Source organism: Nothobranchius furzeri, chromosome 16 (assembly GCF_043380555.1).
Source record: "Nothobranchius furzeri strain GRZ-AD chromosome 16, NfurGRZ-RIMD1, whole genome shotgun sequence".
In the NCBI taxonomy this organism is placed as follows: domain Eukaryota; kingdom Metazoa; phylum Chordata; class Actinopteri; order Cyprinodontiformes; family Nothobranchiidae; genus Nothobranchius; species Nothobranchius furzeri.
In genome coordinates, this window is record NC_091756.1 from 36,848,841 (window position 1) to 36,866,592 (window position 17,752).

The 17,752-nt window shown below is 41.1% G+C and overlaps 1 protein-coding gene across 4 annotated transcripts in view; it reads left to right on the forward strand.

Annotated features, from left to right (window-relative positions):
• LOC107387904 (protocadherin-15) overlaps positions 1–17,752 on the forward strand; it is a 514,972-nt gene that overhangs the window by 493,148 nt on the left and 4,072 nt on the right. For 2 of the 4 annotated variants that reach the window (XM_054749198.2, XM_054749199.2), the window contains exons 35-38: positions 517–538; positions 1,007–1,045; positions 1,168–1,241; positions 10,360–10,489. In XM_054749198.2, coding sequence (XP_054605173.2) covers positions 517–538; positions 1,007–1,045; positions 1,168–1,241; positions 10,360–10,489 — 265 coding nt within the window. Of the gene's footprint in view, positions 1–516; positions 539–1,006; positions 1,046–1,167; positions 1,242–10,359; positions 10,490–15,145; positions 16,432–17,752 lie in introns of all 4 variants that reach the window. The other 2 variants (XM_054749191.2, XM_070545626.1) reach the window with 2 other exon arrangements.

A 17,752-nucleotide genomic window follows, 5' to 3' on the forward strand; every position in this document is an offset into this window, starting at 1 on the left:
CTTTGTTTCTTTTTATTGGTTTTGTAATCATTTCTGCGGAGTCCCACCTCTCAGAAAACAATCTCACACATTAATGCACATTTTTAAACATCCAACTCACTTCATGTGGCTTTTGGTTCAAGCACAGAAACACAGTCATCTACTGAGAATTAAGGAAATATATGCAGAACAAAATGTTTGTTTTTGTTTTGAAAACTATTAAGTAATAAATAAATAAATAGGCTGAGAGCTAAAAAAAATCTGCTGGTTGTTCAGTTTTATATTGGAGCTGAGATATCACCCTGCAGCTCCCAGGCCTGTTAGAGGACCTGAAGAGCCTCCCACTGTATCGTGGAGCTCTGCTAGCAAGAAGGTCAGAAGCGACCCCATGACCTTTGGGGAGCTCTCTGTAACTAAGATATCAGCACCAAAATTGTACACATTTTAGCATCAACACCTTACAGAAACTGAATCTAGAAACCTGACCGGATTTGTTTCCTAAAAATATTTTCCTTCTTTTTCTCCTGGATTTTCTAGGCGAGGCTTCGGCCAACACGAGGTAGGGGATTTTCAGTTTTTACTTCTCCCAATTGTTCGTCCTCATATTATTATTTTATTTTTAAGTTGTTGCTCTTGTTTTTAATTATTTTAATTCCTTTGCTTTTTGCCTTTTTTTCTTTGCTTGTGTCTGTGGGGTGCAGTGAAGATGACGTGTCCTTTCTCCCTGGGTTAGCTGTTATTTTATATGATTTTGCATTGTAACTTTTACTTTGTTGGTTTTAATTTTCTGTGTTTATTAAGTTGTACAGCACTTTGGTGACATGATTCATGTCTGTGAGGTGCTCTAGAAAAAAAGGCTGAGTTGAGTTATCTGTTATTATTTATTCTATATTTTACATTTTCTTTCTAACATTGAAAATGATGCAGAGCTGGTCATTACCGTTCATCTTCATTGCTAGATGTACTTTTAAAAATGTATCTCCACACTTATTTTTTCCCTTCACTGCTTTTCTTTTCACTCTGACAGACACAACATCTTCTCCGGCCCTCTCTGCTCAGGCCAGAGGTATTTTCTCTCTCTCTCTCTCTCTCTCTCTCTTACTCTACAGCTCTATTTTTCCATCTCTTCTCTACAAACAAACAAGTGTCTAATAATGCTGCTAATAGTGTTTTTTATTTATTTGACAGGAGTTATCTGTGGAATCAGGCATTGATCCCGGCCAGGATTACTACACGCAGGATTATTACAACTACGACCATGGGTTGGTATACCTCTGATCCTGTTCTTGTAGGTTCATGAATCTGAATCGGATTATTCTCTAGTTGCAAACTGTTTAAAATGTGCTTCCAATTTGTGACAAGAAGATTAAGAATAAAAAAAACAGAAAGCTGAATTTTATTTGAGCTGAATGGACAACACATTTACAGTGATGAAAACTAAAACTCCCAACTACCTCATAAGGGACAGCAGAAGCTTCGGAGGTAGAGCGGGTTGTCCAGTAATAAGAAGTTTGCTGGTTCGATCCCAGCTCCGAGCAAAGAATGCTGCTGTTGTGTCGTGGGCAAGACACTTAACCGGCCTTGCCTGCTGGTGGTGGTCGGAGGAACCGGTGGTGCCAGTGTACGGCAGCCTGGCCTCCATCAGTGCGCCCCAGGGCAGTTGTAGCTACATCGTAGCTCATCACCACCAGTGTGTGAATATGTGTGAATGAGTGAATGACCGATTGTGTTGTGAAGCGCCTTGAGAGGTTGGAGAACCTTAAGATTGCGCTACACAAATACAGGCCATTTACGTCCTCATGATTTCATAACACTCACTACCATCTCTCCTGAACAAAGCAAAGACGAGGGCACCTTCCATATGGCGTGGCAAAATGCGTTGCGATAAAAAATATTGTTTTTAGCAGCATAACATACAAAAAATGCATTAAATCAAACTTAACTTTAGAATGAATTCTACCCTATCTATCCCTAAACCTAATGCACACAATTAGGGAAAGTTAAACACATTAAAGCTACAATAACAAATTTGGAAAACAGATTAGCTTAATTTTTTTTTCATGCCTCTTAACAATTCTAACACAGTATAGCTATAAAATAATGTTGGAAAAAGATTAATGAAGTGGTTCTCTCACATTTGTCAAAAAACCTTCACCAAATAACATGGCTTGGGCCAAAAGCAACGATTAGACTATCCAGTTGTCGGTCTCGCCAAGCCACCGCATTTCCTTGGGTCCTCCATTCATTACACACTCACGTATTCAGCAGCAGAACACCACTGGTGTGAGAGGTTCTCCGCTCAATAATATCAGAGAAGGAGAAACAGCCGGCTGCTACCACTTCTACTTAAGGACAAACTACCAGAGTCCCAAAAGGTAAAACACCATTTGATGTCATGGACTGTTGCAAGCTCCCGCATGCCAGAACCACAGAAGGTAATAAAGGAGGTCACAAAGGAAGAGGACACAATGGGAAAGGCCACATGGAAAGCAAAGATAAGCGGAGCCTAGCGGAGCCTGCTGATGCGAGTGGAATCGAGGCAGGTGAAGACAGGAAGTGAACCAACTAAAGAAAGCATCACAGGATGTGATGCCCTCTTTGAGGAAGCTTGAGCTTTGGGTGGACCTGAAACCATCTTACAAATAACAAATGATCACATTGTTTTGCTGTCTTGTGATGCAAATGACAAATTATTATATTGTTTAGCTGTCTTGAGGTTAACCGATATATGTAATGCAAAATACGTCACTCTGAAAAAGTGCTTGTAACATGAAAATGCTATACAATGGAAAATGCTTTGCTTTGCAGTTTTTAGAAAGATATATAAAGAACAGTTAGAAGAGTCAGAAAAAGAGTAAACGGTAGCAGTAATAGAAGAGGAAGTAGCAGCGACAGTTGCAGGAAGAGAAAGCAGCTTTTTCCTCAGGGAGAGTTAGACGCAGCATACTCGAAAGGGGATATTTAATCTTAGCTTTACGCTTTTTGTATTTTTTTAATTTTGAAATAAACTTTTTGGAAAAAGAATCCTCGTTCTTGATTCTTAAAGGGCTCTTTATCCTTTTGAGTGGGAGCCCCAACCAGACCTAACAGGAGAGGTAAGCCGCCTTATTGCTTGTACCTGCTTCTCAGGACTTGTTTTTCAGGTTGCGACAGATTAATAAAAGATACCTTAGGTAATGGGAGCCATGTCTCCCCTCCTCCCTAGAGTAACGGGACAGCCTAAGGGTGATGTTTATGTTTATTTATGTTCATTTATTTGGAAGACGCTTTTATCCAAAGCGACTTACAGTTTATAACCTATAGGGCATGTTGTTATCTGTGGGGGAAACCGGAGTACCCGGAGGAAACCCACGCATGCATGGGGAGAACACGCAACTCAACGCAGAAAGGCCGCAGCCTAGTTTTGAACCTGCAACCTTCGTGCTGCGAGGCAACAGTGCTAACAACTGCGCCACCATGCAGCCCATAAGCCATGATGGTTCGTTGGTTCAAACAGGCTCTGTTCTGCACGTGTGAAAAAGTCTCTGTTTAGCGTGGGAAGGAACCATTTCAAAGGGTGGATCAATTAGATTAATTGATAAATCCATGTTAGCCTGATCAACTAACAGGAATCATTTTCTAGTTACCACCGCCCACATTGCTGACAGAGGCACAAATTAATCCTGATAGGACCCAAATAATAGTCAGCTGGATGGCCTCCTCTGAACTTTCGCCTTAGTATCCAAAACCACTGGATAACAGGAATTAAAGGAAAGTGTGTTGATGCAGGAGAACAAGTACAGCAAATTCCATTCCAACCTTTAAAATAGAAAACAAGTTCTAATTGAGGGAGTCCAAACCAGGGTCTGTACAATAATACTCACTGCAGCCTCAACTTCCCTGAAAAAGCAGTGTAATCTAAGGATCTAACGGAACCTGTAAAAAGGGCATGCTTACTTTAGGACAACAAAAGATACTTAGATATAGAAAAATGCGACTGGTGTTTAGCGCTATCTCGTTTTGTCTGGTTTCCGTTTCCGGTGGATGCAGAGCCAGGCAAGATACACGAGGGGAAGGAAGAGTGATCCATGACCATTTTAACATTCAAGTCCTAACTTGTTTGCAGACTCACTATAACAGCTTTAGCATAAAATATGTCATAGGTCTGCAGAGTTTTTGAATTACTGCATATCTTACCATGATCTAACTCACCCTCCAGAGTAAAAAAAACACTGCTCCTGTTGTATCAGGTGTACATTTCTAACAAACACTTGCTGACCTTCTGTAGTCACAGGGCTGAACGTGTTGTAGGTGTAGGTGAGCTGTCCCTGGTCTCCAGCTCCATACATATGATACAGGACCTGAGCCTTTAGGGTTAGGGTTAGGCATATAACTTACTAGCAGGTAGTTTTTCTCCTTGTCTAAACTGTGTTTCCATTAATGTTTGAGACTCTTTCTGACATGATACCTGGGTGACCATGAAATATTACTTATTTCTATAACAGGTGCAAAAGGCACATTTCACTGAGCTGCAATAAAAAGAATGTTGTATAGATGTAGTGATAAAAAAGCTGTGCACCATGCTCTCTTGTGAGCGTGGTGAACAAAATGTAGTTCTACATTTTTGTTGTCCACATGTGAGCATCAAAATGCAAAGGTACAAACTGAATCAGGATGTCCCTTCTTAAATAAACAGCATCTTCCTGATGTTAAATAACACACAGATTTACTCCAACTGTTATGGATATATATGTGGAAGCCTTACTGCATTCCTTCAAAGTGTGTGTGTGTTATTCTACAGACTGCCTGCCTCTGTGAAGCGTTGTCTAATTTTTTTTTGTAATTTTAGCTCTCGACTCCGAGGAACTTGATTTGATCTACCCAAACAAACACCACCGACACACTTTTAACGCATAAATACACACATAACCTCCCCTGTGGCAACACGCTCATTCACTAATACAATCACTCACCAACACCTTCATCCTTTTTCTTTCATACAAATGCTCTATCTCTCTCACACACACACACACACACACACACACACACACACACACACACACACACACACATATACACACACACACACAAAGCTAATTCACATAGATTTGCAGCACTGTTGCAGCTAATCAAGCAGCCAGCTGCAAAAGCAGACAATAGGCCAGATGCTAGTGGCTTAGAGCAACAACAACAAACTCATGTCTGACTCCGTACACAGACGGGATGAGGAAATCACTCCCCGCAACAATGACGACTAATTAGTTTATCTGTTTCAGTGAATGAAAGGAGTAGGTAGTACCTGCTGCCAACTGTTTCCTTCTCTAAGACACGGAGGAAAAACAGTGTTGCCCTTTTTAAAAATGCATCTAAACTCACGGTTCACTGATGTTTTATCCGTCTGAAAAACCAAAATGGGATTAACACTTCCTGTTGGGACTGTCGTCCAATTGACACAGTTCTGACTGGATTCATACAGATGCATAAAAAAATAGCTCTGATTATTTGGCGCATGGATTAGACAGCTGTGCGAAATAAAATAAACAAATGTAAATCAATATTATGCTGCCTTGTGGTAAGAGTAAAACACTCAACCCACAGAGCAATCAGAGCTTAGATCTTTGCTTTTCCTAAACCGTTATCAGCGTGGGTGGTGCAGAGTGATCACAGCGTCTGTGGATGAGCTGATGGTTGCTGAGGTACAACACCTGCAGGCTGAAACTGGGTTAAACCCAATGACTACACTGTTTTAATTTTATATTACACTGGAATAGATTTTAGTGGAGGTGCATCAGCTTAATATAGACAAAGATAATACAAATAACATAAAAGAATGTGAAAACTTGGGTGTAAAGAATCATTAAGAAATCTGTTGATAATACTGATTAAAAAAGGTAAACAGTAACAAGCCTTAATACACGTGTTGAAAATGCCCAAGTCCATACTTATGAGAGCCCCATGAGAGCACCTGTGTATGTACACGTGCTTGTATATGTAAGGTTTCTCTATAGGAGCACCCAATAGAGAGTGTGAGGGGCCACAGATCTGCCCTCAAAGATGTGTAGGAGATGGAGGGAGCTCCAAGTCCCAGAGATCCAGGAGCTGCCCCAGAGCACAGGGACCCCAGGGAGACTGTAACCATAAAAGCCCCCGCCCCCTCTCGAGAGGCGCAGAGGATTGCCCCGGGGACTCACAACCAGCAGCCGGCAGAGTCCCGGGAGATATCAGCGGCAAGCCCACAGGCCCGCCCACAGCCTCCCACCCCCAAGCTGCCAAGCCCGCAACACAGCGACCCAGGACCCTGGGGCAACCAGCACCGCCGAGGACCCAACATAGCCCAGGCACTCAGATCCCACCAGGCAGCCACCAGGATCAATCAGGCAGATGCCAAAAATCTTAAACCCCTTGATCAGGGAGCCGCGAACACACAGGCAGACCAAGGCACCATGCTCCACACCAAATGTGGCAGGGGGAGGGTAGGCGAAGATGTGTAGCAGCACAAGAAGTCCCAGGAAAGAAAAAAAGTAGGCCTATTTCACAGCATCTTTGGTAGCAAATTACGCACTGATGTATAAATGTTGTCAAAAAATGCATCATCTAAATGGAATACAGCCCTTGTTTGAAAACTTGTGCCTTCATATTAGCCTTATTTATTGTAGTCTTGTTAGATCTTTCTGCAGCTTTTGACACTGTTGATCACAGCACCTCAATTAACAGACTTGGTGACTCGGTGGAGGTCTCTGGAACTGTTCTAGGCTGGTTTAGATCGTACCTTTCTAACAGAAGTTACAGTGTCTGTATAAACCAAATCTGTTCTGTGAGGTACCCCAATGTTCAGTTTTGGGTCCACTGTTGCTTCTACTGTAGTTACTCCCTCTTGGACAGATAATTGCTTTTTTTCATAATGTCTCTTGTCGCCTATATGACATTCAGCTGTACTGCTCCTTTAAGGATTCTGAGGTCTATAAACTGTCTGAATTACTAGAGTGTCTATCAGCTATCACCAGCTGGCTAGAAGAAAACTTCCTTCAGTTAAACTCTGAAAAGACTGAATGTCTGATCATTGCCCCTGAGAGCATGGTTCCCCTGATTAGTCTAAAATGTGGTCATTTATCTTCTGCCGTCAAGACAAACTTGAGGAATTTGGGTGTTATTTTTGACCAATCAATGTCTCTTGAAGGCCACTCAAATCCATTGGTCCGAAACTGTTTTTATCACTTAAGAAAGATCTCCAAACTGTGAAGGAACATGAACTTGAAATTGTCATGCCTTTAGCTCCTCCTGTGTAGATTACTGTAACACACTTTTCACATTTTAACAAAAAAGCCCTTGTTTGCCTTCAGTTGTTCCAGAACTCTGCAGCGAGGCTCCTAACTGGAGCAAACAGAAGAGCTCACATCACTCCTATTCTAATGTCTCTGCACTGGTTACCCATTAATTTTAGAGTTAATTTTAGATTCATGACTATAACTTAAGCTCCCCTCTATATTACTGAACTGTCAAAGCTTTATGCTCCAACCCAGGTCCACACACCAGAACCTTTTAGAAGTTCCAAAGACCAGACATAAAAGTCGAGGTGATCGCTCCTTCCAGACTGTTGCACCCCTACTTTGGAATGATCTTCCTTTATTCTTACGTAGTATTGACAGTCTGCACACTTAAAAAACTGCTAAATACTCTTATTTAAAGCTGCTTTAACCTAAATCTTTTATTCTCTTATTTTTAACTCAACATTTGAATCTTTCATCTGTTTGTGAAATTTTATAATTTTATGACTTTATTTTTTTCTGATGTTAAACTATTTCTGTTTTGAGATCATTATGATTTTAAGACTGTTTTGTTTTCTTTTGATCCATGTGACGCCTGTTGTGATTCTATGTCTGTGATAAGTCCTATATAAATAAAATTTACTTATTTACCTTATATTTGACCTGTACCACTAATCGCAAATGGAAAAACAACCACCCCCTTGGGTAAATACAAGACAAAGACAGAAAGACAGTTACTCTGATGAAGAAACAATAGGTGTTGAAACGTTTTCCGGCCTGCTTTTTTCTTCAATATATTCCATTTAATTATTGCTTAATCAAATTGCTCTTTTAAACTCCTAACAGAACAGAAGTTGTCAAATGTTGTACTGATCATTGAGTTTTTAAAAATATGCCACAAAGATTGCCTTTTTTATAGTCCTGATACATTTGAAAATGACCTGTGATGTCATAAATCCTTGTTGCTTTTGACACGCATGAAGTGATTTTTAGTTTCTTACTGCCCCCTAGTGGCTACAAGGAATGCTTGTTGAGATGAAGGGAGAAAAAGTTGAAGAATGGGAAGGAGACTGAGGCTGTTTTAGTTTAAGTCAGCAGGTTAAAACTAATCACAGATTAGTGGAGGGTTAAGACTCATTACATCATTGGTTTTAATGAATAGTTTATGAAGGTGACATTTATTTATGACCAGTTCAGTTAGCTCAATTTTATTTAATTTTTTACTTTTTTGTGTTTTTCTTTCCACTACCTCCTTATCCCACCCCCACCCTCTCAGCTGTCCTCCACGTAGCCTTTCCATTTGTTTATTACTTGGCTCCTTAATGTAATAGCAAAGCTTCTTCTCCTTCAGTCTGACTGTAAGCAGAATAATCACACACCTCTGTGCAGCACTGGTAATGGACTCAAAGCAGATTTGTTCAATTAATCACACATATGGTTTTCAGGAAACGATTTAAAAATATGTGCTCCGTGTGTGTGTATGTGTGTGTGCACGCATGCATGTGCACGTGCATGCTTGCGACAGAGACAAATCCGGTGTTGCCGTCTGTGGGGAACGGAGCCCAACTCTGTGATACGGAACAGTTTTCTTGGCCGGTGAAGTCCAGCAGGGCTCCCAGCAACAAATAACAAAGAGCCACAAAAGGCAGAAAAATCGATTTCTGCGTCATCCGCAAACAAAGTGTCTCCTGGCAACAGAATGTTTCTTTTGTGATTAAGGCGGCTTTGTTTAGGCGCGTCTTTAGAGACTGCTCATCATTAGACTGAGCCACATTATTGTGTTGCTGCTTGGATGAAGTTGGTGTTGATGAATGAGCAAACAGTTTTGTTAAAAGCTGCTTTTGCTCCTGACCCAACTTCTGGTTGGCTTACGTAGCGCTATAACATATCTGCTATTTGTTGTTGACAAAGTTCTGATGTTAATAATTATCACACAGAATAGAGATGGCAGGAGGGCAGCAATGCTAGTTTAAAGGCATACTACGCAACTTTTTCATATTTTCAAATATTTTTCTTGAGCCTCTATGTGCTAAAATGACCCTTTACAGGGTTAATGAAATGTCTTTCAGCTCTCCACTTCTTGTGAGCAGGAGACCGTTTGCAACTTCAGCCTGATTTACAGCTCCATAGGAGATATGAGCGTCTCCGCATCAGTGCCTGCTAGAGGAGACAGCAGGAGGGGACGGGAGAGCAGGGGAGAGCAGGGGACAACGTGATGGATCAAAGTGATTCAGAAACCTGTAGTAAAGAGTCTCAATCAGAGCTCAGCCCCTCTCACCAGCCCACTTCCTTGAAGTCTCACAGTCATGCTTTACAGGAATCCATGTTTTACACCTCAAAACAGACAAGCTATATCTGGTTAGCATTTATTGTAACTTGTTTATCATGGTGAAACCTCAGAAGAATAAAAATTGTGTCTTGTGTCTTGAATTGTGTGCAGGCATGTGTGTGAGGAGGGTGGGGTGGAGGGGGTATTTTTGCTGCTCCTGCAGTGGTCTTCCTGGGGTTTCCACACTCCAGGAGGGCCTCTGGATGTCTTCCAGGGGACTTGGGGAGCACACACACTTCACACCCACTATTGCACACAGAGAAACCTTGTATACAAGCAAATGTGCACGCACACATATGGCCACAAGGTATTCTCATAAGTATGGACTCATGTGGTTTTGACATATAACCTTGGGCTGTGGCTGCCACTAAATGCACCATGAATGAAATATTACTGTGTGTTTTTCAGTAAACATTACTGTGATATATCTCCATGTTGTTTGGTACTGATATCTTGATCCTGTTGTATTTTGGTGTGTATCCATTTTTTATTTACGTATATAACAGTTTAAAAATTTGGAGTCGGCCTAATTTAAGATGACCACCGTCACTGATAGACTAAAGTAAATAAAATGGGCTTTAACTCTGTCAGTTTAACATTTGTCGAGCTAAAATATTCCATGGTAAAAGTTGTGTCCTTCACAGTTTACTAAATGCTAACAGATCCTGTTATTTTGATGATTTAGCCAAAAGTCCAGTCTCCCAAACACTGGCCCTGACTTATACCTTGAGTCATTCTTTACTACCGACTTGTCTGTGCTCTGCCGTAATGTCTTCTTTCTGTTTCTTTTCCCCTTTGTGTATGCAGATACGAGCTGCCCCAGTACGGCAGTCGCAGGAAGCTGATCTCACCCTCCGGCCTTTATGATGAATATGGAGAGGTTGTTGTTGATGACGATGGAAGCTACTACTACAGCCCGCAGGAGTCAGATGGAGAGGTAGGCCAAAAACAAGACTGAGGGCAAACTTATCAAGAGCAGGTTGATCAGATGCAGTCAGTGTGCAAAAAGCAGCTTGTTAAAGTCATATTCAGGCTGTATAATGTCAAATCCTACATATACAGGGACATGCAAATGGATCCAGTTAAAAAATATAAACATTAGATTTAAATAAACATTAAACAGCTACTCTAAAATAGTCAAGTGCTTCAATCTCTAAATTGGATTTGACTATTTGAGGATTCAATCTGAGCAGTAATATTACTTTTACAACCAAATCATAACTAATAAATTCATATTTATATCTACTAAACTAGACAAATGAAAGGCCACGGTGTTTACATGCCATTTTTAAACTTACCCCACTCCTTAAAAGGAGGAAAATGCTGAAAATTTAATGGTGTGTGTTGTTTGAGGTTATTCCTGCATTTCAGGCCTGCATTCAAAACATTTGTACTGTTAAGTTTTTTTATTGTAGGGTTTGGCAAATTGAGTGCTTTAAGAGCTCAATATATATTACCTCTACTTATGACCAATAAGCTGTGATACTCTATCTAAATATGGAATATCAACTCTGCTTGGTCTTTATGGTGTTTAATCAGAAGATTCTTGGATTCTTCGTTTTGATTCAGAAAACAGGTTTATAAAAGAATTTATTTTACTAACAATTAAAACATGACAATTTAACCAACATTTATGTTTATTATGTTTATGTTTATTCATTTAGCAGACGCTTTTATCCAAAGTGACTTACAATTTATAACCTATAGGGCATGTCGTGATCTGTGGGGGAAACCGGACAGTGTTGGGAGTAATGTGGTACAAAAGTAATTAATTACTGTAATGCATTGCTTTTTGCTGTAATGTAGTAATGTAAGGCATTACAGGGAAAGAAAATGGTAATATTTACTCAGTACACTTGTCAGTAACGCTGTAATTACAATGCTTTTTTAAACCCAGAATCAAGATGTGGGTTTCCTAAAAATTCAAATTGCGGGAAGCCTGAAAAAAGATCCAGTATCCACATATATTACGTCATTTATGGACTCAGCTTTGCAGGCATTCTATGAACAGAGAGGACGCAGCAGTAATGGCTCAAATACTCCAGCTGCATCCTGCGCACGGCCACTGTTATATTCACAAAATTGCTCCACCACAACAAAGTCATTCGTTTGCGATCGTGTATATCAGCCCATATTCACTGGTACTTCATGTACTTTTCAGCTGAGTTCATAATCTGTGCCCCAGTGATTTGTACTCATTGCTGCTGGAGCGCAGCGCATATTAAGCTTTATTTATTTATTTATTTATTTTTGTGTTTGGTAGATCCCTTTGGCTGATTAGTTAGAAAGTAGAAAATCTAAGAAACAGTTTTTCTGGAAGACGGAGAAAACATGCAGCATGCAGGAAGGTTACAGAGAGAAAGAGCCGGAAATTATTCAAATAAAATCAAGAAAACAAAACAAAGTGCTTGAAAAGAAAAAAGGTAGTTAGATTTATCCCCAATACACATTTTTACCAATGAAAAGCTATAATATATAAGCATTTAATATTTATACATGTGATAGAATCAGATCACCCCAGAAGTCAGTCCCACATCCAGGGCCGTATCAAGGCATTTGGGGACCAAGGTAAATATAGGCTTGGAGCCCCCACCACCTCACTCCCTGCTCAGTTAATATAAGATGGCAGCGTGCTGAGAGTACAGATTGTTGTTGCTTTTATTTAATAAACAATCATTTTAAAGCACTGTTATTATATCTGACTGTTTTTAACAGCAATCCTAGCTTAGACACCACATCACTTTCCACATATATGTCATGAGCTCACTGAGCGTCAGATTACCAGATTCATAGTGAAGGTGTTTTGGTGAAAGTAACTTAAAGTAATGCAAAAGTAGTGTAATTCCTTACATTTTTAAATCAGTAATATTGTAATGTAATGAATTACTTTAAAATGAGGGTAACAAGTAATAAATAATGTATTACAGTTTTGAAGTAACTTGCCCAACACTGAAACCGGAGTACCCGGAGGAAACCCACACATGCATGGGGAGAACACGCAACTCCACACAGAAAGGCCGTAGCCGAGTTTCGAACCTGCAACCTTCGTGCTGTGAGGCAACAGTGCCTACCACTGCACCACCATGCAGCCCATGCAGCATATTTACTGTGATGGATGGAACTAGATGTGATGTATGAATCTATGTGTGAATGTGGTGTTAGTCAGAACTTCCTTCTCTAGGAGAGCTGAGTTCTGGATGTAAAAGAATTTGGTTTGCGTTAAGCTATGAAGGTGGTTGTTATCAAAACACATCAGACGCAATCTGTCATGTCTACTTCACCCGCTCTCGGAGGCCCTCTTTGTGAATCCAAAGGTCAGAGAGGTCGGCTGACCTCTGGCACCGAAGGGCTGTAGAATATCGTGGCACTGACGCTTCAGTCCAGAGATGTCTCGGGTCACAACAAATAGATGGAACCGTCTGGGACTCTGAAGGAGTCTAAACAATATCAGCTTGTTCTGCAGGAACTGTCGCGGCATCAGCTTCGCAGGTGCAAAAAGATTTTGACGACGTGTCAAAAGCTTTGATGGATTAAAGAGATTTTGTTTCAGCTGGCCGGTCTGAAACTTTCTGTAGAACTGAGAGATCACCCAGAGTGATCCAGTTTTAAGGAATTTGCGTAGCCGACCAAAGGTTGACAAGTTGAGGAATGGTTACCAGGACAACCTCAGAAACACGCATTCTTTGATACGGATGCTCTGACTAGGGTAAAAGACTATTTTTGTGTCACAAGTTCAACTTAACCTTACTTGTTCTTGTGTGAGTGCAAATGGTGATGACCTTGCTATATAAACAACATAACATTCATTTCAAACTTCAATCATTGAGCACAGATTAATGAAACATTTCATTATATCATAATTATTATAAGTAGCAATAAACAAACGTTTATTTAATGATTATCTAGTTTATAAGTTGTAGAGGAAGTTCATATTGATTTAGGAAATCATTCTTGATTTAGAAACTGATCCGAGCTGGAGTGTTCCTTATATGGAGGCATGAAAATCTGAAAGATTGGACCTTGAGGAGAAAACGTTATTGTTGACATTTCGTTATCTGTTCAGAGCTGCAGGCTCTGAGCTCCAGCTGGCGGGATGGAGGCAGGCTGATTTCAAAGGGGACACATGCACTCTCGTGTCTCCTTTTTGACCAGATGTTGAATGGTCAAACAGTACCTAAAAACTGACCATTGCTGGACGTTACTTTATGCATTCCTTATACTATACATCAGGACATTTGTGGCACTCCTAGTGATCACTTTATCACTTTCATTTTTTTCGGCAAAAAGTCCAAGTTGGTGAATTTTCTCTTTGTACTCATAAGAAGGAACAGTCAGGATCCGGGCCAGTGCACATACAGTACTGTCTTTGTTACATTGCCAGGTTTAAAAATGCTCAAGCGTACCTGGAAAATTGACACATTCTTCAAAATTGCATTTGTATTATTTGCATAAAATCTTTGACCACAGAGGGGAAAATGAACACCTGTCTAACCATCACAGAGGCTGCATAATGGACTTGTCAGCGATAATCAGAATTCATTTTCTTGATTTGCTTGAACAAAATACACATTTCATCTGTGTTGGTGGCTTCTTATTCAAGGTCAACAAAAATCTGCTTTTAAAATAAAAAATAATTTAAAAAAGCTTATTTTTGAACATTCAGGTTAAAGAAATTCCTCGTCGTTGTGGTTGTCCTTTTCAGAACTCTGGTGTCCAGCTTTGTTTTGGTCGTTAACACACAGACATTTCCCCTGACGTCTTGAATCCACTCATCGTGTTTTGAGCCCTTTTCCAGTCCCTCTTTAAAGAAAATTGCTTGCCAACACTTCCCATTGTGATCATTGCTATGGTGATTTTTTTCTCCTGTTTTGACTTTATACTGGATAGCAATTTTTCATAAAATTGAAAAACAACTGAACAAAAAAGTTTGCTTTAAATCTCCTTACTTATCTTGAATTTTTCAAACTTCCATTGGAATGTATTGCAATCCTGAAATGCAGGAAGTGTGTGTGAATGACTGCAATGATCTGATCTACATGATCTGATTGAGTGTAAAAACAGCCTCTAGACACAGAAACCGAGATCATAATCTTCCATACACTCAACCACCAACAACCATCTGAGAAACACGTTTTATTTTGTTCCCGAGAACAAAACCGGTAACAGAGAGGTAATAAAGGCCAGGGCTGGGTGAGATCTCCGATAGAACGGTCATGTCAGAACATTTTGACAGACCAGCAGGCTAAAGGAAAACTTTACTTTCAGGCTTTTTACTGAGCATCCTGCAAAACATCAAAACAAAAGAAAATGTATAGAAGAAGAAGATTAAAGATAAAGTATTTGCCACATTCTGACAAAAGGGACGAGTTTAAGATGAAGAAGAGAATACTTATGTTTTATAGTTGGACAGCATTTTCAAGCTGAACCCATAAAAACATTTCAAAGTGAAAACTAGACCATGAGATTGTTTTTCCCTGTACAGATAAAAAACTGATGCATTATTTTATACTTGAAATGTAACGTGAACGCTCCCACTTATAATGTGTCTTTAGTATATTTTTTGCCTCTGAAGGAATATTTCATCATGCAACAGGTGAGAGGAAGCCGCTGTGATCACCACAAGCCCCGCCCTCCACCTGTCCCGCCTCCTGCTAAGACACTAGGACCCTCAAGAGCTGCTCGGGGGGACCAAAAACCAGACGGTCCTACTGGTAACGTTAAAGGCTCCGGGGCAGATTCCAGGTTAAAAGCTGTAATGAGAATGGCCACGCTGATATCCCCCATGGGTAAAACATCCTCACAACCCCCCACCATCCACCCCCCATGGAATAAAGCCAGAGTCAGACCGATGGGGGATGGAGCCAAGCTGGCAGGAAGAGAGGATGATGTGAGGTTGGACAAAGAGGACAACAGAATGGGAGGGAAGGAAGTGAGAGAACTGGAAGTTGGGAGTAACATTGGGATGAGAAATGCAGCTGGAGACAGAGGAGGTGTCAGACCGGAGCATAGGGGGAAGCTCCCTGGCATGTTGTCCTCTGGCCAGGCGTCCAGTCTGGACGGCGCCTTGGTCATCAATGGGAGTTATTTCCAAAAGCTCACCAAAGCAAATGATGAACCCCCACCAGTGAAACAAAAGCTCAGCGAGTCTTTCAGTCTTATCTCGTTAGCCAGAAGGCTCCAACAGCCTGCCAGGGTGGGTGATGAGCAGTGGAGCTGGGACAGTAGGAGGATTTACAGCTCCATAGGAGATATGAGCGTCTCCGCATCAGTGTCTGCCAGAGGAGACAGCAGGAGGGGACGGGAGAGCGGGGACAGCGTGACGGATCAAAGTGATTCAGAAACCTGTAGCAAAGAGTCTCAATCAGAGCTCAGCCCCTCTGACAGGAGCAGCCGGAGCTCCTCAGCAGCTACGGATAGTGATGAGTCGGACTCTGGAACAGAGAGGGATGACGAGAGTCAGGACGAGGAGGAAGAGTCTCAGAAAGAATCGGGGTCAGAGGATGAAGATGAAAGGACACATTCGAGCAGGAAAACCCATGGTAGCAGTGACTCTAAAAGCTCCAGATATTCCAGTTCCAGGCCCAAAAAGTCAAAACACTCACGTTCAAATCATAACAATGTCAGTGACGAGAACAGCCAAGTGGAGGAGGAGCGGAAGAAAAAGAATGGATCGAGAGAGAAAAGCAGGCGAGCTGTTGGTCACAAACAATCAGACATCAGCTTGAGTTTGATGGACACCTCAGATGATCTGTCACCCATCTTGGAGGAAGAGGAGGAGAGCAGCAGCTTCCACAGTGAAGAAGAAGAGGGGTATTGGAGGAATGAGTCAGCTGCTTGAGGTCTTAGCCTCCTCCTGAGATTCAAATCTCTGCCACCAAGGTGGGATAACCTGGTTTGGGTGTGCAGCCGTTACCTGAGTGGAAGCTTTTATCTTTCCTCACCGCATGCTTTGATTTATTCCCAGAGGACGACGCGTCCTCCTCTGCCCTCCCGCTATGCTTTTCCATTCCTTAATACTCTTTCTCCAATAAGAACCCCCTACACCCCCTTCTCTCATATCCATTTGCCTCTTGAAGCCGTTGTCAGCTCCACATCTGTTGACTCCTCTTGTACTGCAGCAGACGCTCCTCTGCCATCTGATTAAATCTCTGCAGCTGCAGCTCAAACATTGTTATTCACTGATCTCTCTTTGTAGAACAGAAGGTTTGTGTGAGTTTTTCCTCCTTCGTCATCTCTCCTCCGTGTGCGTCATTCTCCTGGGATCTTTCGGCTTTCCCTACATCTGTTATATGTAGGAGGAGAAAAAAAAACAAATAAATAATGAGAAAGAGAACATGTTCTTTCTCGCATACTATCAAGGTTAAGTGGAAGAAACTGTGGGGGTTACATTGTGTGATAGCAGATTGGATTTTTTTTCACAAAGGTCCTTCTTCTGTGTGTGTGTGTGTGTGTGTGTGTGTGTGTGTGTGTGTGTGTGTGTGTGTGTGTGTGTGTGTGTGTGTGTGTGTGTGTGTGTGTGTGTGTGTGTGTGTGTGTGTGTGTGTGTGTGTGTGTGGCTGAGTTGGCTCTACCACTAGCAAAGCTGATCAGAAATTAGCACCGCGTGGAAGCATGTCTTCAAAAGCGTTATCAGTGTTTTCCTATGTTAGTAATGTAACATCAGATGACTCAAAGGCTGCTGGTGAGGAGCAGGAAGTGACCTTGCTTTGGGCTTGCTGTGACAGAACGCTCTGACTTTTCTTTGCGCAAGGTCTGACTTTTACAGGACAAACGTTTAAAGAAAAAAGCTGATAGAAAATGACCAGAAATGACATTTTAAATCATAGACCTATGTAGGTTAAATGTTGAAAACTAAAAGAGGAGATTGTGGTTGCACTGCTTTGTTTATTACATTGGCAAAGGTTTTAAATTGTCTGCCAGTGCTAAAAACTAAATCCATGCAAAGACATATTTTTCTAATACTTAACAGGAATATATTGGGCTCCTGCGTGGGTCTCTACTGCCTCTATAAACATTCTGTGTTTGGTTTTAGGGATAATGTGCCTAAAATGAGCTGTTTAAAATAGTCCCAATTGTGATGTCACAAACAGGGTATTTATTAATTTTAATTATATATTTTTATTTATTTTACTGTTTTTCACCTGGAGGAGAGCTGTTGCTGGAGCAGCAGCAGCTCTACTGTGAGTTCATCCCAGATATC